General features: G+C 45.0%; 1 protein-coding gene across 1 annotated transcript; it reads left to right on the top strand.

Annotated features, from left to right (window-relative positions):
* The first annotated feature begins 2,982 nt into the window (after nucleotides 1–2,982).
* Nucleotides 2,983–21,995, top strand: LOC135526005 (zinc finger protein 501-like). The gene is made up of 2 exons (XM_064954020.1): nucleotides 2,983–3,547; nucleotides 20,551–21,995. The coding sequence occupies exons 1-2, from the start codon at nucleotides 3,208–3,210 to the stop codon at nucleotides 21,642–21,644; spliced, it is 1,434 nt and encodes a 477-aa protein (XP_064810092.1). The 5' UTR covers nucleotides 2,983–3,207; the 3' UTR covers nucleotides 21,645–21,995.
* Nucleotides 21,996–27,202: the final 5,207 nt, after the last annotated feature.

Here is a 27,202-nt window from a genome sequence, read left to right as displayed (position 1 = left end):
TCCATAACAAACCCCAGGAAGAGGAGCTGCTGCCTTGGCAGGAACTAATGGGGATCCACAATAAACCCCAGGAAGAGTAGCTGCTGCCTTGGCAGGAACTAATGGGGATCCATAATAAACCCCAGGAAGAGTAGCCGCTGCCTTGACAGGAACTAATGGGGATCCATAATAAACCCCAGGAAGAGTAGCTGCTGCCTTGGCAGGAACTAATGGGGATCCATAATAAACCCCAGGAAGAGTAGCTGCTGCCTTGGCAGGAACTAATGGGGATCCACAATAAACCCCAGGAAGAGTAGCTGCTGCCTTGGCAGGAACTAATGGGGATCCATAATAAACCCCAGGAAGAGTAGCTGCTGCCTTGGCAGGAACTAATGGAGATTCATAATAGACCCAAGGAAGAGGAGCCGCTGCCTTGGCAGGAACTAATGGGGATCCATAATAAACCCCAGGAAGAGTAGCCGCTGCCTTGGCAGGAACTGATGGGGATCCATAATAAACCCCAGGAAGAGTAGCTGCTGCCTTGACAGGAACTAATGGGGATCCATAATAAATCCCAGGAAGAGGAGCTGCTGTCTTGGCAGGAACTAATGGGGATCCATAATAAACCCCAGGAAGAGTAGCCGCTGCCTTGGCAGGAACTAATGGGGATCCACAATAAACCCCAGGAAGAGTAGCTGCTGCCTTGGCAGGAACTAATGGGGATCCATAATAAACCCCAGGAAGAGTAGCTGCTGCCTTGACAGGAACTAATGGGGATCCATAATAAACCCCAGGAAGAGGAGCTGCTGCCTTGGCAGGAACTAATGGGGATCCATAATAAACCCCAGGAAGAGTAGCTGCTGCCTTGGCAGGAACTAATGGGGATCCATAATAAACCCCAGGAAGAGTAGCCGCTGCCTTGGCAGGAACTAATGGGGATCCACAATAAACCCCAGGAAGAGTAGCTGCTGCGGGAACTAATGGGGATCCATAATAAACCCCAGGAAGAGTAGCCGCTGCCTTGGCAGGAACTAATGGGGATCCATAATAAAACACAGGAAGAGTAGCTGCTGCCATGGCAGGAACTAATGGGGATCCGTAATAAACCCCAGGAAGAGTAGCCGCTGCCTTGGCAGGAACTGATGGGGATCTATAATAAACCCCAGGAAGAGGAGCTGCTGCCTTGGCAGGAACTAATTGGGGATCCATAATAAACCCCAGGAAGAGGAGCTGCTGCCTTGGCAGGAACTAATGGGGATCCATAATAAACCCCAGGAAGAGGAGCTGCTGCCTTGGCAGGAACTAATGGGGATCCATAATAAACCCCAGGAAGAGTAGCTGCTGCCTGGGAAGGAACTAATGGGGATCCATAATAAACCCCAGGAAGAATAGCTGCTGCCTGGGAAGGAACTAATGGGTATCCATAATAAACCCCAGGAAGAGTAGCTGCTGCCTTGGCAGGAACTAATGGGGATCCACAATAAACAAATATAAATACAAATACACTGAGACATTTTCTAAAATGTTTTATGAGATCCTAGAACACATTGCGAGGGATGTTTTCTGAGATCCTAGAACACATTGCGAGGGATGTTTTATGAGATTCTAGAACACATTGCGAGGGATGATTTATGAGATTCTAGAACACATTGCGAGGGATGGTTTATGAGATTCTAGAACACATTGCGAGGGATGTTTTATGAGATTCTAGAACACATTGCGAGGGATGTTTTATGAGATTCTAGAACACATTGCGAGGGATGTTTTATGAGATTCTAGAACACATTGCGAAGGATGGTTTATGAGATTCTAGAACACATTGCGAGGGATGTTTTATGAGATTCTAGAACACATTGCAAGAGATGGTTTATGAGATTCTAGAACACATTGCGAGGGATGTTTTATGAGATTCTAGAACACATTGCGAGGGATGTTTTATGAGATTCTAGAACACATTGCGAGGATGTTTTATGAGATTCTAGAACACATTGCAAGAGATGGTTTATGAGATTCTAGAACACATTGCAAGAGATGGTTTATGAGATTCTAGAACACATTGCGAGGGATGTTTTATGAGATTCTAGAACACATTGCGAGGGATTTTTATGAGATTCTAGAACACATTGCGAGGGATGGTTTATGAGATTCTAGAACACATTGCGAGGGATGGTTTATGAGATTCTAGAACACATTGCGAGGGATGTTTTATGAGATTCTAGAACACATTGCGAGGGATGTTTTATGAGATTCTAGAACACATTGCGAGGGATGGTTTATGAGATTCTAGAACACATTGCGAGGGATGGTTTATGAGATTGTAGAACACATTGCGAGGGATGTTTTATGAGATTCTAGAACATATAGAACACATTGCGAGGGATCTTTCCTCCAAACAGAATATTTCCAGATCTGATATCTTTTGTCTGTTCTTATGGATGGCCCTTTTTAATTCAAATCACAGGTTTTATATGGGGTTCAAGTACGAAGACTGAGATGGTCATTGACAAATGTTGTGCCCAATTAACAATTTCTTTGTTGATTTTGATGTGGGCTTGGGGTTATTGTATTGCTGGAAGTTTCCGCCTACTGGCAGAGGAAGGTAGGCTTTGGCCTAAAATATCCTGGTACTGTGTAAAAATCATGATGCTGTTGACCTTAACATGGGCCCCAGAACCAGTAGCCCCATGACATCAAAGATTCAGCACCATATTTTACAGTAGGTATTTTTTAAATTATTTTACTAGGCAAGTCAGTTAAGAACAAATTCGTATTTACAATGATGAGCTATCGGGGAACAGTGGGTTAACCTTGATCAAGGGCAGAACGACAGATTTCTACCTTGTCAGCTCTGGGATTCTAGCCTAGTGTTAATTTAACAGACTAACAACGTCAATATAAGAAAGTACTCCTCAACTGCGTTTCCTCCCTCTAGACAACAGATGGCGATATGTGTCTTTCAGGCGATGTTTCTGCTGTGACGTATAATCTAGCGGACGGAACACTTCTTCAACAACTGCAGCCACCTCGGTAGCTCGCCAGACAACAAAGTCGGAACATTCAAGCTCTTTAGACAATTTCCTGGTTTAATTTGCAACTGTGTTTTAAACATACTTCTGTGTGAAAGAACTAGTTATCCCATTCAATTTCGTATTGACGTTGTTGCTGTTAGCTGTCTGTTAAGTTAACACTAGTCTAGTCGCTAATGCTAATGAGCTAACATCCCCAACCATGAGTTTACTAAGCTACACTGAGAATTGCTTGACGGAGAAAGGAAATCTCATGGAAGAGGAGACTGTTACCGTCAAGAAAGAAGTAGAAGGTGAGGCTGTTACAGTGAAAGAAGAAGGGGAAGAGGCTTTCAGCGTGAAAGAGGAGGAGGATGTTACAGTGAAGGAAGAGGAAGATACAGTTTTTGTAATGAAGGAGGAAGAGGGGGAGATGACTGTCACAGTGAAAGAAGAGGAAGACGTTTTTGGAGAGAAGGAGGAAGAGGAGGAGGAGATTACTGTCACATTAGAGGAGGAAGAAGAACAGAAGACTGGAGAACTGATTAACACCAGTAAATACAGTGAGTACTATCTAATAAAACAGGGACATTGATCTGATTAACACCAGTAAATACAGTGAGTACTATCTTATAAAACAGGGACATTGATCTGATTAACACCAGTAAATACAGTGAGTACTATCTAATGAAACAGGGACATTGATCTGATTAACACCAGTAAATACAGTGAGTACTATCTTATAAATCAGGGGCATTGATCTGATTTACACCAGTAAGGACAAACTCTGCAGTTAGTGAAATATTGTGTGGTTTTAAAAGACAATTCTACACTTGAATATGTTGTTCTGTAGGTATTGTTATACGTCCTCCAGTGTTTTTTTTGTTTGTTGTTTCCTGTTGAAAAGCTTTATATAAATGTAAATACAGTAAATTACACACACAAAAGGGTAAACAAATAAAAAATGTTTCGAGCAAAATTAGTTTTAAGCAAAACTTAAAGGAGTTTGTCTAATGAGAAATGGTGATGTCATTCTTCATTTGCTTGAGGAACAAATAGAGGAACTTGTGTTATGTCTGTTGAGATTTGTGACTTGTGTCACCTGTTGAGATGTTATTACTTACCTGGACCACCTGTTGAGATGTGCCATTACTTACCTGGACCACCTGTTGAGATGTGCCATTACTTACCTGGACCACCTGTTGAGATGTGCCATTATTTACCTGGACCACCTGTTGAGATGTGCCATTACTTACCTGGACCACCTGTTGAGATGTGCCATTACTTACCTGGACCACCTGTTGAGATGTGCCATTATTTACCTGGACCACCTGTTGAGATGTGCCATTACTTACCTGGACCACCTGTTGAGATGTGCCATTACTTACTTGGATCACCTGTTGAGATGTGCCATTACTTACCTGGACCACCTTTGAGATGTGTCATAACTTACCTGGACCACCTGTTGAGATGTGTCATGACTTACCTGGACCACCTGTTGAGATGTGTCATGACTTACCTGGACCACCTGTTGAGATGTGTCATGACTTACCTGGATCACCTGTTGAGATGTGCCATTACTTACCTGGACCACCTTTGAGATGTGTCATGACTTACCTGGACCACCTGTTGAGATGTGTCATGACTTACCTGGACCACCTGTTGAGATGTGTCATGACTTACCTGGACCACCTGTTGAGATGTATCATGACTTACCTGGACCACCTATTGAGATGTTATTACTTACCTGGATCACCTGTTGAGATGTTCCATTACTTACCTGGATCACCTGTTGAGATGTGTCATGTTATGACTTACCTGGACCACCTGTTGAGATGTGCCATTACTTACCTGGATCACCTGTTGAGATGTGCCATTACTTACCTGGATCACCTGTTGAGATGTGCCATTACTTACCTGGATCACCTGTTGAGATGTGCCATTACTTACCTGGACCACCTGTTGAGATGTCATGACTTACCTGGACCACCTTTGAGATGTTATTACTTACCTGGATCACCTGTTGAGATGTTCCATTACTTACCTGGATCACCTTTTGAGATGTTCCATTACTTACCTGGATCACCTGTTGAGATGTGTCATGACTTACCTGGACCACCTGTTGAGATGTGTCATGTTATGACTTACCTGGACCACCTGTTGAGATGTTCCATTACTTACCTGGATCACCTGTTGAGATGTGTCATGACTTACCTGGACCACCTGTTGAGATGTGTCATGACTTACCTGGACCACCTGTTGAGATGTGTCATGTCATGACTTACCTGGACCACCTGTTGAGATGTGTCATGTCATGACTTACCTGGACCACCTGTTGAGATGTCATTACTTACCTGGACCACCTGTTGAGATGTGCCATGACTTACCTGGACCACCTGCTGAGATGTGCCATGACTTACCTGGACCACCTGTTGAGATGTGCCATTACTTACCTGGACCACCTGTTTAGATGTCATTACTTACCTGGACCACCTGTTGAGATGTGCCATGACTTACCTGGACCACCTGTTGAGATGTGCCATGACTTACCTGGACCACCTGTTGAGATGTGCCATGACTTACCTGGACCACCTGTTGATGTGCCATTACTTACCTGGACCACCTGTTGAGATGTGCCATGACTTACCTGGACCACCTGTTGAGATGTGCCATGACTTACCTGGACCACCTGTTGAGATGTGCCATTACTTACCTGGACCACCTGTTGAGATGTCATTACTTACCTGGACCACCTGTTGAGATGTGCCATGACTTACCTGGACCACCTGTTGAGATGTGCCATGACTTACCTGGACCACCTGTTGAGATGTGCCATGACTTACCTGGACCACCTGTTGATGTGCCATTACTTACCTGGACCACCTGTTGAGATGTGCCATGACTTACCTGGACCACCTGTTGAGATGTGTCATGACATACCTGGACCACCTGCTGAGATGTGCCATTACTTACCTGGACCACCTGTTGAGATGTGCCATTACTTACCTGGACCACCTGTTGAGATGTGTCATGACATACCTGAACCACCTGCTGAGATGTGCCATTACTTACATGGACCACCTGTTGAGATGTGTCATGACATACCTGGACCACCTGCTGAGATGTGCCATTACTTACCTGGACCACCTGTTGAGATGTGCCATGACTTACCTGGACCACCTGTTGAGATGTGTCATGACATACCTGGACCACCTGTTGAGATGTGCCATGACTTACCTGGACCACCTGTTGAGATGTGCCATGACTTACCTGGACCACCTGTTGAGATGTGTCATGACATACCTGGACCACCTGTTGAGATTTGCCATGAAATACCTGGATCACCTGTTGAGATGTGCCATGACTTACCTGGATCACCTGTTGAGATGTGCCATGACTTACCTGGACCACCTGTTGAGATGTGCCATGACTTACCTGGATCACCTGTTGAGATGTGCCATGACATACCTGGATCACCTGTTGAGATGTGCCATGACTTACCTGGACCACCTGTTGAGATGTCATTACTTACCTGGACCACCTGTTGAGATGTCATGACTTACCTGAATCACCTGTTGAGATGTGTCATGACTTACCTGGACCACCTGTTGAGATGTTATTACTTACCTGGATCAGCTGTTGAGATGTCATTACTTACCTGAACCACCTGTTGAGATGTGCCACGACTTACCTGGATCACCTGTTGAGATGTGTCATGACTTACCTGGACCACCTGTTGAGATGTGTAATGTTATGACTTACCTGGACCACTTGTTGAGATGTGTCATGTCATGACTTACCTGGACCACCTGTTGAGATGTGCCATGTCATGACTTACCTGGACCACCTGTTGAGATGTGTCATGTCATGACTTACCTGGACCACCTGTTGAGATGTGTCACGACTTACCTGGACCACCTGTTGAGATGTGCCATGTCATGACTTACCTGGACCACCTGCTGAGATGTGTCATGACTTACCTGGACCACCTGTTGAGATGTGTCATGACTTACCTGGACCACCTGTTGATGTGTCATGTTATGACTTACCTGGACCACCTGTTGAGATGTCATGACTTACCTGGACCACCTGTTGAGATGTGTCATGTCATGACTTACCTGGACCACCTGTTGAGATGTGTCGTGTCATGACATACCTGGACCACCTGTTGAGATGTGTCGTGCCATTACTTACCTGGATCACCTGTTGAGATGTGCCATTACTTACCTGGACCACCTTTGAGATGTGTCATAACTTACCTGGACCACCTGTTGAGATGTGTCATGACTTACCTGGACCACCTGTTGAGATGTGTCATGACTTACCTGGACCACCTGTTGAGATGTGTCATGACTTACCTGGACCACCTGTTGAGATGTGTCATGACTTACCTGGACCACCTGTTGAGATGTATCATGACTTACCTGGACCACCTATTGAGATGTTATTACTTACCTGGATCACCTGTTGAGATGTTCCATTACTTACCTGGATCACCTGTTGAGATGTGTCATGTTATGACTTACCTGGACCACCTGTTGAGATGTGCCATTACTTACCTGGATCACCTGTTGAGATGTGCCATTACTTACCTGGACCACCTTTGAGATGTGTCATGACTTACCTGGACCACCTGTTGAGATGTGTCATGACTTACCTGGACCACCTGTTGAGATGTATCATGACTTACCTGGACCACCTATTGAGATGTTATTACTTACCTGGATCACCTGTTGAGATGTTCCATTACTTACCTGGATCACCTGTTGAGATGTGTCATGACTTACCTGGACCACCTGTTGAGATGTGTCATGTTATGACTTACCTGGACCACCTGTTGAGATGTGTCATGTTATGACTTACCTGGACCACCTGTTGAGATGTGTCATGACTTACCTGGACCACCTGTTGAGATGTGTCATGACTTACCTGGACCACCTGTTGAGATGTGTCATGACTTACCTGGACCACCTGTTGAGATGTGTCATGACTTACCTGGACCACCTGTTGAGATGTGTCATGTCATGACTTACCTGGACCACCTGTTGAGATGTGCCATTACTTACCTGGACCACCTGTTGAGATGTGCCATTACTTACCTGGACCACCTGTTGAGATGTGCCATGACTTACCTGGACCACCTGTTGAGAAGTGCCATGACTTACCTGGACCACCTGTTGAGATGTTATTACTTACCTGGATCAGCTGTTGAGATGTCATTACTTACCTGAACCACCTGTTGAGATGTGCCACGACTTACCTGGACCACCTGTTGAGATGTCATTACTTACCTGGACCACCTGTTGAGATGTCATTACTTACCTGGACCACCTGTTGAGATGTGCCATGACTTACCTGGACCACCTGCTGAGATGTGCCATGACTTACCTGGACCACCTGTTGAGATGTGCCATTACTTACCTGGACCACCTGTTGAGATGTCATTACTTACCTGGACCACCTGTTGAGATGTGCCATGACTTACCTGGACCACCTGTTGAGATGTGCCATGACTTACCTGGACCACCTGTTGAGATGTGCCATGACTTACCTGGACCACCTGTTGATGTGCCATTACTTACCTGGACCACCTGTTGAGATGTTCCATGACTTACCTGGACCACCTGTTGAGATGTGCCATGACTTACCTGGACCACCTGTTGAGATGTGCCATTACTTACCTGGACCACCTGTTGAGATGTCATTACTTACCTGGACCACCTGTTGAGATGTGCCATGACTTACCTGGACCACCTGTTGAGATGTGCCATGACTTACCTGGACCATCTGTTGATGTGCCATTACTTACCTGGACCACCTGTTGAGATGTGTCATGACATACCTGGACCACCTGCTGAGATGTGCCATTACTTACCTGGACCACCTGTTGAGATGTGCCATGACTTACCTGGACCACCTGTTGAGATGTGTCATGTTTTGACTTACCTGGACCACCTGTTGAGATGTCATGACTTACCTGGACCACCTGTTGAGATGTGTCATGACTTACCTGGACCACCTGTTGAGATGTGTCATGTTATGACTTACCTGGACCACCTGTTGAGATGTCATGACTTACCTGGACCACCTGTTGAGATGTGCCACGACTTACCTGGACCACCTGTTGAGATGTGTCATGACTTACCTGGACCACCTGTTGAGATGTGTCATGACTTACCTGGACCACCTGTAGAGATGTGTCATGACTTACCTGGACCACCTGTTGAGATGTGTCATGTCATGACTTACCTGGACCACCTGTTGAGATGTGCCATTACTTACCTGGACCACCTGTTGAGATGTGCCATTACTTACCTGGACCACCTGTTGAGATGTGCCATGACATACCTGGACCACCTGTTGAGATGTGCCATGACTTACCTGGACCACCTGTTGAGATGTTATTACTTACCTGGATCAGCTGTTGAGATGTCATTACTTACCTGAACCACCTGTTGAGATGTGCCACGACTTACCTGGACCACCTGTTGAGATGTGCCATGACTTACCTGGACCACCTGTTGATGTGCCATTACTTACCTGGACCACCTGTTGAGATGTTCCATGACTTACCTGGACCACCTGTTGAGATGTGCCATGACTTACCTGGACCACCTGTTGAGATGTGCCATTACTTACCTGGACCACCTGTTGAGATGTCATTACTTACCTGGACCACCTGTTGAGATGTGCCATGACTTACCTGGACCACCTGTTGAGATGTGCCATGACTTACCTGGACCATCTGTTGATGTGCCATTACTTACCTGGACCACCTGTTGAGATGTGTCATGACATACCTGGACCACCTGCTGAGATGTGCCATTACTTACCTGGACCACCTGTTGAGATGTGCCATGACTTACCTGGACCACCTGTTGAGATGTGTCATGTTTTGACTTACCTGGACCACCTGTTGAGATGTCATGACTTACCTGGACCACCTGTTGAGATGTGTCATGACTTACCTGGACCACCTGTTGAGATGTGTCATGTTATGACTTACCTGGACCACCTGTTGAGATGTCATGACTTACCTGGACCACCTGTTGAGATGTGCCACGACTTACCTGGACCACCTGTTGAGATGTGTCATGACTTACCTGGACCACCTGTTGAGATGTGTCATGACTTACCTGGACCACCTGTAGAGATGTGTCATGACTTACCTGGACCACCTGTTGAGATGTGTCATGTCATGACTTACCTGGACCACCTGTTGAGATGTGCCATTACTTACCTGGACCACCTGTTGAGATGTGCCATTACTTACCTGGACCACCTGTTGAGATGTGCCATGACATACCTGGACCACCTGTTGAGATGTGCCATGACTTACCTGGACCACCTGTTGAGATGTTATTACTTACCTGGATCAGCTGTTGAGATGTCATTACTTACCTGAACCACCTGTTGAGATGTGCCACGACTTACCTGGACCACCTGTTGAGATGTGCCATGACTTACCTGGACCACCTGTTGAGATGTGCCATTACTTACCTGGACCACCTGTTGAGATGTCATTACTTACCTGGACCACCTGTTGAGATGTGCCATGACTTACCTGGACCTCCTGTTGATGTGCCATTACTTACCTGGACCACCTGTTGAGATGTGCCATGTCATGACTTACCTGGACCACCTGCTGAGATGTGTCATGACTTACCTGGACCACCTGTTGAGATGTGTCATGACTTACCTGGACCACCTGTTGAGATGTGTCATGTTATGACTTACCTGGACCACCTGTTGAGATGTCATAACTTACCTGGACCACCTGTTGAGATGTGTCATGACTTACCTGGACCACCTGTTGAGATGTGTCATGACTTACCTGGACCACCTGTTGAGATGTATCATGACTTACCTGGACCACCTATTGAGATGTTATTACTTACCTGGATCACCTTTTGAGATGTTCCATTACTTACCTGGATCACCTGTTGAGATGTGTCATGTTATGACTTACCTGGACCACCTGTTGAGATGTGCCATTACTTACCTGGATCACCTGTTGAGATGTGCCATTACTTACCTGGACCACCTTTGAGATGTGTCATGACTTACCTGGACCACCTGTTGAGATGTATCATGACTTACCTGGACCACCTATTGAGATGTTATTACTTACCTGGATCACCTGTTGAGATGTTCCATTACTTACCTGGATCACCTGTTGAGATGTGTCATGACTTACCTGGACCACCTGTTGAGATGTGTCATGTTATGACTTACCTGGACCACCTGTTGAGATGTGTCATGACTTACCTGGACCACCTGTTGAGATGTGTCATGTCATGACTTACCTGGACCACCTGTTGAGATGTGTCATGACTTACCTGGACCACCTGTTGAGATGTGTCATGTCATGACTTACCTGGACCACCTGTTGAGATGTGTCATGACTTACCTGGACCACCTGTTGAGATGTGTCATGTCATGACTTACCTGGACCACCTGTTGAGATGTGCCATTACTTACCTGGACCACCTGTTGAGATGTGCCATTACTTACCTGGACCACCTGTTGAGATGTGCCATGACTTACCTGGACCACCTGTTGAGAAGTGCCATTACTTACCTGGACCACCTGTTGAGATGTTATTACTTACCTGGATCAGCTGTTGAGATGTCATTACTTACCTGAACCACCTGTTGAGATGTGCCACGACTTACCTGGACCACCTGTTGAGATGTCATGACTTACCTGGACCACCTGTTGAGATGTCATTACTTACCTGGACCACCTGTTGAGATGTCATTACTTACCTGGACCACCTGTTGAGATGTGCCATGACTTACCTGGACCACCTGCTGAGATGTGCCATGACTTACCTGGACCACCTGTTGAGATGTGCCATTACTTACCTGGACCACCTGTTGAGATGTCATTACTTACCTGGACCACCTGTTGAGATGTGCCATGACTTACCTGGACCACCTGTTGAGATGTGCCATGACTTACCTGGACCACCTGTTGAGATGTGCCATGACTTACCTGGACCACCTGTTGATGTGCCATTACTTACCTGGACCACCTGTTGAGATGTTCCATGACTTACCTGGACCACCTGTTGAGATGTGCCATGACTTACCTGGACCACCTGTTGAGATGTGCCATGACTTACCTGGACCACCTGTTGAGATGTGCCATGACTTACCTGGACCACCTGTTGAGATGTGCCATGACTTACCTGGACCACCTGTTGAGATGTGCCATGACTTACCTGGACCATCTGTTGATGTGCCATTACTTACCTGGACCACCTGTTGAGATGTGCCATGACTTACCTGGACCACCTGTTGAGATGTGTCATGACATACCTGGACCACCTGCTGAGATGTGCCATTACTTACCTGGACCACCTGTTGAGATGTGCCATGACTTACCTGGACCACCTGTTGAGATGTGTCATGACATACCTGGACCACCTGTTGAGATGTGCCATGACTTACCTGGACCACCTGTTGAGATGTGCCATGACTTACCTGGACCACCTGTTGAGATGTGTCATGACATACCTGGACCACCTGTTGAGATGTGCCATGACTTACCTGGACCACCTGTTGATGTGCCATTACTTACCTGGACCACCTGTTGAGATGTTCCATGACTTACCTGGACCACCTGTTGAGATGTGCCATGACTTACCTGGACCACCTGTTGAGATGTGCCATTACTTACCTGGACCACCTGTTGAGATGTCATTACTTACCTGGACCACCTGTTGAGATGTGCCATGACTTACCTGGACCACCTGTTGAGATGTGCCATGACTTACCTGGACCATCTGTTGATGTGCCATTACTTACCTGGACCACCTGTTGAGATGTGCCATGACTTACCTGGACGACCTGTTGAGATGTGTCATGACATACCTGGACCACCTGCTGAGATGTGCCATTACTTACCTGGACCACCTGTTGAGATGTGCCATGACTTACCTGGACCACCTGTTGAGATGTGTCATGACATACCTGGACCACCTGTTGAGATGTGCCATGACTTACCTGGACCACCTGTTGAGATGTGCCATGACTTACCTGGACCACCTGTTGAGATGTGTCATGACATACCTGGACCACCTGTTGAGATTTGCCATGACATACCTGGATCACCTGTTGAGATGTGCCATGACTTACCTGGATCACCTGTTGAGATGTGCCATGACTTACCTGGACCACCTGTTGAGATGTGCCATGACTTACCTGGACCACCTGTTGAGATGTGCCATGACATACCTGGATCACCTTTTGAGATGTGCCATGACTTACCTGGACCACCTGTTGAGATGTGCCATGACTTACCTGGACCACCTGTTGAGATTTGCCATGACATACCTGGATCACCTGTTGAGATGTCATTACTTACCTGGACCACCTGTTGAGATGTCATGACTTACCTGAATCACCTGTTGAGATGTGTCATGACTTACCTGGACCACCTGTTGAGATGTTATTACTTACCTGGATCAGCTGTTGAGATGTCATTACTTACCTGAACCACCTGTTGAGATGTGCCACGACTTACCTGGACCACCTGTTGAGATGTGTCATGACTTACCTGGACCACCTGTTGAGATGTCATTACTTACCTGGACCACCTGTTGAGATGTGTCATGTCATGACTTACCTGGACCACCTGTTGAGATGTGCCATGTCATGACTTACCTGGACCACCTGCTGAGATGTGTCATGACTTACCTGGACCACCTGTTGAGATGTGTCATGTTATGACTTACCTGGACCACCTGTTGAGATGTCATGACTTACCTGGACCACCTGTTGAGATGTGCCATGACTTACCTGGACCACCTGTTGAGATTTGCCATGACATACCTGGATCACCTGTTGAGATGTTATTACTTACCTGGATCAGCTGTTGAGATGTCATTACTTACCTGAACCACCTGTTGAGATGTGCCACGACTTACCTGGACCACCTGTTGAGATGTGTCATGACTTACCTGGACCACCTGTTGAGATGTGTCATGTTATGACTTACCTGGACCACTTGTTGAGATGTGTCATGTCATGACTTACCTGGACCACCTGTTGAGATGTGCCATGTCATGACTTACCTGGACCACCTGTTGAGATGTGTCATGTCATGACTTACCTGGACCACCTGTTGAGATGTGTCATGACTTACCTGGACCACCTGTTGATGTGTCATGTCATGACTTACCTGGACCACCTGCTGAGATGTGTCATCACTTACCTGGACCACCTGTTGAGATGTGTCATGTTATGACTTACCTGGACCACCTGTTGAGATGTCATGACTTACCTGGACCACCTGTTGAGATGTGTCATGACTTACCTGGACCACCTGTTGAGATGTGTCATGTTATGACTTACCTGGACCACCTGTTGAGATGTCATGACTTACCTGGACCACCTGTTGAGATGTGCCACGACTTACCTGGACCACCTGTTGAGATGTGTCATGACTTACCTTGACCACCTGTTGAGATGTGTCATGTTATGACTTACCTGGACCACCTGTTGAGATGTGCCATGACTTACCTGGACCACCTGTTGAGATGTGTCATGTCATGACTTACGTGGACCACCTGTTGAGATGTGCCATGTCATGACTTAACTGGACCACCTGTTGAGATGTGTCATGTCATGACTTACCTGGACCACCTGTTGAGATGTGTCATGACTTACCTGGACCACCTGTTGATGTGTCATGTCATGACTTACCTGGACCACCTGCTGAGATGTGTCATGACTTACCTGGACCACCTGTTGAGATGTGTCATGACTTACCTGGACCACCTGTTGAGATGTGTCATGTTATGACTTACCTGGACCACCTGTTGAGATGTCATGACTTACCTGGACCACCTGTTGAGATGTGCCACGACTTACCTGGACCACCTGTTGAGATGTGTCATGACTTACCTGGACCACCTGTTGAGATGTGTCATGACTTACCTGGACCACCTGTTGAGATGTGTCATGACTTACCTGGACCACCTGTTGAGATGTGTCATGTCATGACTTACCTGGACCACCTGTTGAGATGTGTCGTGTCATGACTTACCTGGACCACCTGTTGAGATGTGTCATGTCATGACTTACCTGGACCACCTGTTGAGATGTGTCATGACTTACCTGGACCACCTGTTGAGATGTGCCATTACTTACCTGGACCACCTGTTGAGATGTCATTACTTACCTGGACCACCTGTTGAGATGTGTCATGTCATTACTTACCTGGACCACCTGTTGAGATGTGTCATGTCATGACTTACCTGGACCACCTGTTGAGATGTCATTACTTACCTGGACCACCTGTTGAGATGTGTCATGTCATGACTTACCTGGACCACCTGTTGAGATGTGTCATGACTTACCTGGACCACCTGTTGATGTGTCATGTCATGACTTACCTGGACCACCTGCTGAGATGTGTCATCACTTACCTGGACCACCTGTTGAGATGTGTCATGTTATGACTTACCTGGACCACCTGTTGAGATGTCATGACTTACCTGGACCACCTGTTGAGATGTGTCATGACTTACCTGGACCACCTGTTGAGATGTGTCATGTTATGACTTACCTGGACCACCTGTTGAGATGTCATGACTTACCTGGACCACCTGTTGAGATGTGCCACGACTTACCTGGACCACCTGTTGAGATGTGTCATGACTTACCTTGACCACCTGTTGAGATGTGTCATGTTATGACTTACCTGGACCACCTGTTGAGATGTGCCATGACTTACCTGGACCACCTGTTGAGATGTGTCATGTCATGACTTACGTGGACCACCTGTTGAGATGTGCCATGTCATGACTTAACTGGACCACCTGTTGAGATGTGTCATGTCATGACTTACCTGGACCACCTGTTGAGATGTGTCATGACTTACCTGGACCACCTGTTGATGTGTCATGTCATGACTTACCTGGACCACCTGCTGAGATGTGTCATGACTTACCTGGACCACCTGTTGAGATGTGTCATGACTTACCTGGACCACCTGTTGAGATGTGTCATGTTATGACTTACCTGTACCACCTGTTGAGATGTCATGACTTACCTGGACCACCTGTTGAGATGTGCCACGACTTACCTGGACCACCTGTTGAGATGTGTCATGACTTACCTGGACCACCTGTTGAGATGTGTCATGACTTACCTGGACCACCTGTTGAGATGTGTCATGTCATGACTTACCTGGACCACCTGTTGAGATGTGTCGTGTCATGACTTACCTGGACCACCTGTTGAGATGTGCCATTACTTACCTGGACCACCTGTTGAGATGTCATTACTTACCTGGACCACCTGTTGAGATGTGTCATGTCATTACTTACCTGGACCACCTGTTGAGATGTGTCATGTCATGACTTACCTGGACCACCTGTTGAGATGTCATTACTTACCTGGACCACCTGTTGAGATGTGTCATGTTATGACTTACCTGTACCACCTGTTGAGATGTCATGACTTACCTGGACCACCTGTTGAGATGTGCCACGACTTACCTGGACCACCTGTTGAGATGTGTCATGACTTACCTGGACCACCTGTTGAGATGTGTCATGACTTACCTGGACCACCTGTTGAGATGTGTCATGTCATGACTTACCTGGACCACCTGTTGAGATGTGTCGTGTCATGACTTACCTGGACCACCTGTTGAGATGTGCCATTACTTACCTGGACCACCTGTTGAGATGTCATTACTTACCTGGACCACCTGTTGAGATGTGTCATGTCATTACTTACCTGGACCACCTGTTGAGATGTGTCATGTCATGACTTACCTGGACCACCTGTTGAGATGTCATTACTTACCTGGACCACCTGTTGAGATGTGTCATGTCATGACTTACCTGGACCACCTGTTGAGATGTGTCATGACTTACCTGGACCACCTGTTGATGTGTCATGTCATGACTTACCTGGACCACCTGTTGAGATGTGCCATTACTTACCTGGACCACTTGTTGAGATGTGTCATGTCATGACTTACCTGGACCACCTGTTGAGATGTGCCATGTCATGACTTACCTGGACCACCTGTTGAGATGTGTCATGTCATGACTTACCTGGACCACCTGTTGAGATGTGCCTTGTGTTCAGTAAATCAGGTGTTTAAAGGAGACTACCGCTATAAAGCTTCCATGAGTTTGATCCACCAACAAAACGTTAATGGATTAAATGCTTCCCAATATATTTTTTCACAACATTTTTAAGGGCAATTCCATGTAAATGTCCAACTGAGCACGTGCACATATAAAGTTAGTCATTTTCAAATGAAACCACATGCATCGTTATCCTTAAGATCTATATGTTGGAGTTCAGGCAAGTTTAAATAGGACATTACATAAAAATCTTATATTTGTCTAAATTAAACTGGTTAACTTTTTTATATACAGTACCTGCAAAAAGTTTGGACACCTTTTAATTGAAATGCATTCCAGGTGACTACCTCATGAAGCTGGTTGTGAGAATGCCAAGAGTGTGCAATTATGTTATCATGACAAAGGGGTGGCTATATGCAGAATCTCAAATATAAAATTATATATTTGGATTTGGATTTTTTTAACACTTGTTTTGGTTACTATATGATTCCATATGTGCTATTTTATAGTTTTGATATCTTCACTATTTATTCTACAATGTAGAAAATAGTAAAAATAAAGAAAAACCTTTAATGAGTAGGTGTTCTAAAACGGTTGACCGGTAGTGTATATACAAAAAATATATAAATTCAAATGCCTCACACAGAAGGTCACCCATTGGTAGATGGGTTTAACAACAACAAGAAGCAGACATTGAATATCCCTTTGAGCATGGTGAAGTTATTAATTACACTTTGGATTTAAAATGTTCTATCATGGTATTTTAAAAGAAATTGACGATATTTGACTCTATTAAAATGTTTTTTTAATAATGAAAGTTTTAAATTTGCTTTATGAGTAGTGAGTGATTTTTAGGGTGGCAGCACATATATTCTAAGTGATTTCAATTAGTTTTTCTCCATTCTGATTGGTTTATACTGTTCAATTCAACTTCAACCCCCCTAAAAAGTCATCATGTTAAACAATTCCTGCATTTGAGATCATTTCCAGGGCTGCTCGATATGGGCAAGAATCTGGGCCTTATTTTTAACCACATCTTGCAATTTGACTTAGAGCAAAACACTTGGGTTAACTGTTGGAATCATGGGACGAGAATGTCTAATTATATAGTTAGAATATAATATTTGGCACTTTGAATACAGCGTTTGACATGACAATGAATGAAAATGCCAGGGAGGTTGTGACAGGGTAGGAATTAATGTGTTGATAGGTGTTTCCTAGGGGGACCCTATAATCTTTGGCAACATTGAATGTTTTCTCTTAGCTTCTTCATGTAGCTTATTCTTGCTTTGCGTTTCACCTCTTCTAATTTCGAAGACACTGTTGCACAAACAACATGCTGATTTAGGTCTACACCATCACTGGTGTTATGAGGCTGTATAGCTAATTATAATAACTTCATTATCATTTGCACTCACTGTATATAGACTTTTTGTTTTCTTTTGTTTTACTGTATTATTGAATGTATGTTTGTTTATTCCTTGTGTATCTCTGTGTTGTTGTTTGGTCTCATTGCTTTGCTTTATCTTGGCCAGGTCGCAGTTGTAAATGAGAACTTGTTACCTAAGTTAAGCCTACCTGGTTAAATAAAGGTGAAATAAATAACATTACATTATGCTTGCTCTTACTCAGTACATTTATTAGCTAAGTTAGCGATTAGCATTAGCGGCTAACAAGATTGAGGAACAACTTGCTAATAAAAGACAAACTAGCTGTTTGCAGATGCAAGAAACACAAGCTAATAGTGTAATTATACAAAATGCTAGTATATTTAAGAAGCAAAGTGACAACTGCATGGTTATCAACAGTGTTGCATTGACGATGCAGACTGAACGCAAGTGTCTCGTTGTTGACGAACATCCAAATGCGCTCCTGTGACAGAGGGACGTGGTCTGTGTAGAAAGCCGCATAGAGAGAGCGAGATGACTCAAGTATCGAAGTAAACTATAAAAATGGACATTACACACTGCGTGTCACATTTTAACAAACCAAACATTCAAAATACCGGTATAGAAGGTCAAGTCAAACCCAAACCGGTCCGTGCTTCAATATCGGTATTTCGCAAAAAACTGTATACCGCCCAACCCTACTTTAGATTTATTATTATTATATTATTTATTTACACCCAGTCACTACAAAGATACAGGCGTCCTACCTAACTCAGTTGCCATAGAGGAAGGAAACTGCTCAGGGATTTCACCATGAAGCCAATGGTGACATTAAAACCAAGTTGAATGGCTGTGATCGGAGCATCTATAGTATCTACGCTCAAGCTGGGCAAAGTTTATGTCCACGTGTAGCCTTCATCTGTAGGGATGTACACTTAACAATAAATATAAATGCAACATGTAAAGTGTTGGTCCCATGTTTCAGGAGCTTGTAAAGTGTTGGTCCCATGTTCCATACGCACTTAACGCTTATTTCTCTCTAATTTTGTGCACAAATGTGTTTCCATCCCTGTTAGTGAGCATATCTCCTTTGCCAAGATAATCCATCCACCTGACAGGTGTGGCATATCAAAAAAGCTGATTAAACAGCATGATCCGTACACAGGTGCACCTTGTGCTGGGGACAATAAAAGGCCACTGATATGTACAGTTTTGTCACACAACACAATGCATGCTGCTGACTGCATGAATGTCCACCAGTGCCGTTGCTAGAGGATTGAATGTTAATTTCTCTACCATAAGCCGCCCCCAATGTCGTTTTAGAGAATTTGTCAGTACATCCAACCGGCCTCATAGCTGCCGACCACGTGTGACCAGCCCAGGACCAGCTTCTTCATTTAAGACCAGCCACCCAGACAGCTGATGAAACTGTGGGTTTGCGCAACTGAAGATTTTCTGCACAAACTGTCAGAAACCGTCTCAGGGATGCTCATCTGCGTGCTCGTCGTCCTCACCGGGGTCTTGACCTGATATTTCTCTGTCAAATCAGTTAGCTGACAGCAGCTAGCGAGCATAGCTTTGTGATAGAGAGGATAGCCAGCTGCAGCTATCACCAAGCTATGCTAGCTAGCTGCTGCCAGCTTGGCTAAACACAAGGTCTAGCCTTTAGCCTACACATAGAACTGAATTAGAGATGTTGAGTCAGTGAGAAGGGGAGAAGTCCTCAACTTCAAAACGTTATTCTCTTCAGCAAAACTAGCTTACCTCATTTTACTCACTACTAGACTAGAAGAATGGGGTAATAATGTCTAGATGCTTTTTTTCCAGGGGAGATTAGTTTATAAATTGGCTGGCTTGACTGTGGGACAGTGGTTGTATAGGGATAATTCAAATATAATTGTTAACAGGCATTACATAGGGATCATCATGAATAACTAACGGCTATTAACCAATCAGTATCCACGATCCAAATGTACTGTTTTATAATGAGTGATCTCGTTTTTATCATGAGGAGATTTCATTCAGGTCTCTCAGTTTAACCAAATACTCTGTTTGTTTTTGGCAGGAAAGAGACCAGCCTCTCACTCTGACAGACGGAAGAGTCCTTCAGGGGAACCAGACGCAGAGACTCCCAAACCAGCGAGACGACATCACTGCTCCCTGTGTAATATGAGTTTTAAGTGGTCATGGAAGCTGAAAGAGCATAAAAGGACACACGTAGGAGAAAAGCCATTCCAATGCTCCCAGTGTGGAAAGAGTTTTACTTTGTTAGGGAGCCTGAACAAACATAAGAGAATACACACAGGAGAAAAGCCTTATCACTGCTCCCAATGTGGAAATAGTTTTATGTGGTTAGGGAGCCTGAACAAACATAAGCGAATACACTCGGGAGAGAAGCCTTTCCCCTGTTCCCATTGTGGAAAGAATTTTAGGTTGTTAGATACCCTGAAGGAGCACGAAAGGACACACACAGGGGAAAAACCTTACCATTGCTCCCAGTGTGGAAATAGTTTTTCCCAGTTAGGGAACCTAAACAAACACAAAAAAATACACTCTGGAGAGAAACCGTACCCCTGTTCCCATTGTGGAAAGAATTTTAGGTTGTTAGATAATCTGAAAGAGCATGAGAGAACACACACAGGGGAGAAACCTTACCAATGCTCCCAGTGTGGAAAGGATTTTACCCAGTTAGGGAACCTAAAAAAGCATGAGATAATCCACTCTAGAGATAAGCCTTACCACTGCTCCCATTGTGAAAAGAGATTTACCCAGTTAGGGAGCCTGAACAAACATAAGAGAATACACTCTGGAGAGAAGCCTTACCCCTGTTCCCATTGTGGAAAGAATTTTAGGTTGTTAGATAATCTGAAGGAGCATGAGAGGACACACACAGGTGAGAAACCTTATCATTGCGCCCAGTGTGGAAAGGATTTTACCAAGTTAGGGAACCTAAAAGAGCACGAGAGGACACACACAGGGGAGAAGCCTTATCACTGCTCCCATTGTGGAAAGAGTTTTATCCAGCTAGGGAACCTGAATAAACATAAGAGAATACACTCTGGAGAGAAGCCTTACCCCTGTTCCCAGTGTGGAAAGAGTTTTACCCAGTTGGGGAACTTAAACAAACATAAGAGAATACACTCTGCAGAGAAGCCTTAACATTGTTCCAAGTTAGGGAACCTGAAAAGGCATGAGAACATAAACACACAGTTTGGATAGAGTTTGGATAGAGTTTTAGTTCGGGAACCTAATTGTGGAAAGACATTTTCCCGGACAGAGAACCTGAAATCACATGAGAGAATAGACAAGGCTAGTCTAATAATAGTCTAGTCTAATCACAGAATAGAGAGAATAGACGTTCTAAATAGCTGTTCTGACTGATGTTTTTGAGTGTTTTTTTTTTGATGCCACATTAAATCATGTTGTTTATATCAAATCTCCGCCCCCCCCCCCAAAAAAATAGTCCTACTTTACTTTTTTCCTCTTGAGACATGATTACAATTACAATAAAGTTACAATTTAAAATGTATATTTGATTATGATTTTGGATTGATTGAATAGAAATATGAACCCTCAGATGTTAATGATATGATTTAGAAAGTTGTCAAATGTAATTATTAAATGGAGGAATATAAAACGGATCCGTAAGCCACCATGTTACATTTTAAAACAGGTTCTGTGGCAGAAAATGCTTATCTGCTAATTACAATCAGGGATTTACTTGCAGGCTAAATTTGAAGCGGTTCTCATCAGATAACATGTCACACGTTACAGCCCTATGCTAGGAGCAGTACGCTGCTGTTTCCTGCTCTGCAAAGATCTGAGAAAAAGTACAAATGTGTCACATAAGAAGTAGATGTGAGCCAACAACCCAAATGTATCACATAAGAAGTAGATGTGAGCCAACAACCCAAATGTATCACATAAGTAGATGTGAGACAACCCAAATGTATCACATAAGAAGTAGATGTGAGACAACCCAAATGTATCACATAAGTAGATGTGAGACAACCCAAAGGTATCACATAAGTAGATGTGAGACAACCCAAATGTGTCACATAAGAAGTAGATGTGAGCCCACAACCCAAATGTATCACATAAGTAGATGTGAGACAACCCAAAGGTATCACATAAGTAGATGTGAGACAACCCAAAGGTATCACATAAGTAGATGTGAGACAACCCAAAGGTATCACATAAGAAGTAGATGTGAGCCCACAACCCAAATGTATCACATAAGAAGTAGATGTGAGCCAACCCAAATGTGTCACAGAAGTAGATGTGAGACAACCCAAATGTATCACATAAGAAGTAGATGTGAGACAACAACCCAAATGTGTCACAGAAGTAAATGTGAGCCAACCCAAATGTGTCACAGAAGTAAATGTGAGCCAACCCAAATGTGTCACAGAAGTAGATGTGAGACAACCCAAATGTATCACATAAGAAGTAGATGTGAGACAACAACCCAAATGTGTCACAGAAGTAGATGTGAGACAACCCAAATGTGTCACAGAAGTAAATGTGAGCCAACCCAAATGTGTCACAGAAGTAGATGTGAGCCAACCCAAATGTATCACATAAGAAGTAGATGTGAGACAACCCAAATGTATCACATAAGAAGTAGATGTGAGCCAACCCAAATGTGTCACATAAGAAGTAGATGTGAGGGGGGGCTGTGATGTATGTCTCCCTGAGTGAGAGAGGTGGGCACTTTGACAGAGTCCAACATTGTGTTCGAGGGGTTTAGGAACTTAGAGACATTTGACAAATTTGCCAATATTCCCCTTCTAGACTGTCGATTCGAGTCCTCCTGACTCGAGATAAACATCTTTAAAGAACTGCAATACTGCCATCTGGATGATAGGATGATAGGATGATAATGAGGGTGATAGGGTGATAATGAGACTGCAATACTGCCATCTGTAGGGTGATAATGAGACTGCAATACTGCCATCTGTAGGATGATCATGAGACTGGAATACTGCCATTAGTAGGGTGATAATGAGACTGCCATTGGTAGCATAATAATGAGACTGCCATCTGTAGGATGATGAGACTGCAATACTGCCATCTGTAGGATGATGAGACTGCAATACTGCCATCTGTAGGATGATAATGAGACTGCAATACTGCCATCTGTAGAATGATCATGAGACTGCAATACTGCCATCTGTAGGATGATGAGACTGCAATACTGCCATCTGTAGGATGATAATGAGACTGCAATACTGCCATCTGTAGGATGATCATGAGACTGCAATACTGCCATCTGTAGAATGATCATGAGACTGGAATACTGCCATCTGTAGGGTGATAATGAGACTGCCATTGGTAGCATAATAATGAGACTGCCATCTGTAGGATGATGAGACTGCAATACTGCCATCTGTAGGATGATAATGAGACTGCAATACTGCCATCTGTAGAATGATCATGAGACTGGAATACTGCCATCAGTAGGGTGACAATGAGACTGCCATTGGTAGGATGATAATGAGACTGCCATCTGTAGGATGATAATGAGACTGCAATACTGCCACCTGTAGGATGATAATGACACTGCCATCTGTAGGATGATCATGAGACTGGAATACTGCCATCTGTAGGGTGATAATGAGACTGCCATCTGTAGGATGATACTGAGACTGCAATACTGCCATCGGTAGGATGACAATGGGACTGCCATCTGTAGGGTGATAATGAGACTGCAATACTGCCATCTGTAGGGTGATAATGAGACTGCCATCTGTAGGATGATCATGAGACTGGAATACTGCCATCGGTAGGGTGATAATGAGACCGCCATCTGTAGGGTGATAATTAGACTGCAATACTGCCATCTGTAGGGTGATAATGAGACTGCCATCTGTAGGATGATCATGAGACTGCAATACTGCCATTGGTAGGATTATCATGAGACTGCCATCTGTAGGATGATAATGAGACTGCCATCTGTAGGATGATAATGAGCTTGCAATACTGCCATCTGTAGGATGATCATGAGACTGCAATACTGCCATCTGTAGGATGATCATGAGACTGCAATACTGCCATCTGTAGGATGATCATGAGACTGGAATACTGCCATCTGTAGGATGATCATGAGACTGCAATACTGCCATCTGTAGGATGATCATGAGACTGGAATACTGCCATCTGTAGGGTGATAATGAGACTGCCATCGGTAGCATAATAATGAGAATGCCATCTGTAGGATGATGAGACTGCAATACTGCCATCTGTAGGATGATAATGAGACTGCAATACTGTCATCTGTAGAATGATCATGAGACTGGAATACTGCCATCGGTAGGGTGATAATGAGACCGCCATCTGTAGGGTGATAATGAGACTGCAATACTGCCATCTGTAGGGTGATAATGAGACTGCCATTGGTAGGATGATAATGAGACTGCAATACTGCCATCTGTAGGATGATAATGACACTGCCATCTGTAGGATGATACTGAGACTGCAATACTGCCATCGGTAGGATGACAATGGGACTGCCATCTGTAGGGTGATAATGAGACTGCAATACTGCCATCTGTAGGGTGATAATGAGACTGCCATCTGTAGGATGATCATGAGACTGCAATACTGCCATTGGTAGGATTATCATGAGACTGCCATCTGTAGGATGATAATGAGACTGCCATCTGTAGGATGATCATGAGACTGCAATACTGCCATCTGTAGGATGATCATGAGACTGGAATACTGCCATCTGTAGGGTGATAATGAGACTGCCATTGGTAGCATAATAATGAGACTGCCATCTGTAGGATGATGAGACTGCAATACTGCCATCTGTAGGATGATAATGAGACTGCAATACTGCCATCTGTAGAATGATCATGTGACTGGAATACTGCCATCTGTAGGATGATAATGAGCCTGCAATACTGCCATCTGTAGGATGATAATGACACTGCCATCTGTAGGGTGATCATGAGACTGGAATACTGCCATCAGTAGGGTGATAATGAGACTGCCATCTGTAGGGTGATAATGAGACTGCAATACTGCCATCTGTAGGATGATAATGACACTGCCATCTGTAGGATGATACTGAGACTGCAATACTGCCATTGGTAGGATTATCATGAGACTGCCATCTGTAGGATGATAATGAGACTGCCATCTGTAGGATGATAATGAGCTTGCAATACTGCCATCTGTAGGATGATCATGAGACTGCAATACTGCCATCTGTAGGATGATCATGAGACTGCAATACTGCCATCTGTAGGATGATCATGAGACTGGAATACTGCCATCTGTAGGGTGATAATGAGACTGCCATCGGTAGACTGCCATTCCCTGATATGGAGGAGGAGAAGGCTGGTGTTCCCTGATATGGAGGAGGAGAAGGCTGGTGTTCCCTGATATGGAGGAGGAGAAGGCTGGTGTTCCCTGATATGGAGGAGGAGAAGGCTGGTGTTCCCTGATATGGAGAAGGAGAAGGCTGGTGTTCCCAGATATGGAGGAGAAGGCTGGTGTTCCCTGATATGGAGGAGGTGAAGGCTGGTGTTCCCTGATATGGAGGAGGAGAAGGCTGGTGTTCCCTGATATGGAGAAGGAGAAGGCTGGTGTTCCCTGATATAGAGGAGGAGAAGGCTGGTGTTCCCTCATATGGAGGAGCGGGCTGGTGTTCCCTGATATGGAGGAGGAGAAGGCTGGTGTTCCCTGATATGGAGGAGGAGAAGGCTGGTGTTCCCTGATATGGAGGAGGAGAAGGCTGGTGTTCCCTGATATGGAGGAGGAGAAGGCTGGTGTTCCCTGATATGGAGGAGGAGCGGGCTGGTGTTCCCTGATACGGAGGAGGAGCGGGCTGGTGTTCCCTGATACGGAGGAGGAGAAGGCTGGTGTTCCCTGATACGGAGGAGGAGAGGGCTGGTGTTCCCTGATACGGAGGAGGAGAAGGCTGGTGTTCCCTGATATGGAGGAGGAGAAGGCTGGTGTTCCCTGATATGGAGGAGGAGAAGGCTGGTGTTCCCTGATATGGAGGAGGAGAAGGCTGGTGTTCCCTGATATGGAGGAGGAGAATGCTGGTGTTCCCTGATATGGAGGAGGAGAATGCTGGTGTTCCCTGATATAGAGGAGGAGAAGGCTGGTGTTCCCTGATATAGAGGAGGAGAAGGCTGGTGTTCCCTGATATGGAGGAGGAGAAGGCTGGTGTTCCCTGATATGGAGGAGGAGAAGGCTGGTGTTCCCTGATATGGAGGAGGAGAAGGCTGGTGTTCCCTGATATGGAGGAGCGGGCTGGTGTTCCCTGATATGGAGGAGGAGAAGGCTGGTGTTCCCTGATATGGAGGAGGAGAAGGCTGGTGTTCCCTGATATGGAGGAGGTGAAGGCTGGTGTTCCCTGATATGGAGGAGGAGAAGGCTGGTGTTCCCTGATATAGAGGAGGTGAAGGCTGGTATTCTGGATATGGAGGAGGAGAAGGCTGGTGTTCCCTGATATGGAGGAGGAGAAGGCTGGTGTTCCCTGATATGGAGGAGGAGAAGGCTGGTGTTCCCTGATATGGAGGAGGAGAAGGCTGGTGTTCCCTGATATGAAGGAGGAGAAGGCTGGTGTTCCCTGATATGGAGGAGGAGAAGGCTGGTGTTCCCTGATATGGAGGAGGAGAAGGCTGGTGTTCCCTGATATAGAGAAGGCTGGTGTTCCCTGATATGGAGGAGCGGGCTGGTGTTCCCTGATATGGAGGAGG

This window comes from Oncorhynchus masou, chromosome 5 (genome assembly GCF_036934945.1).
Source record: "Oncorhynchus masou masou isolate Uvic2021 chromosome 5, UVic_Omas_1.1, whole genome shotgun sequence".
Classification (NCBI taxonomy): Eukaryota; Metazoa; Chordata; class Actinopteri; order Salmoniformes; family Salmonidae; genus Oncorhynchus; species Oncorhynchus masou.
This window is presented reverse-complemented; position numbering and strand designations above follow the sequence as displayed.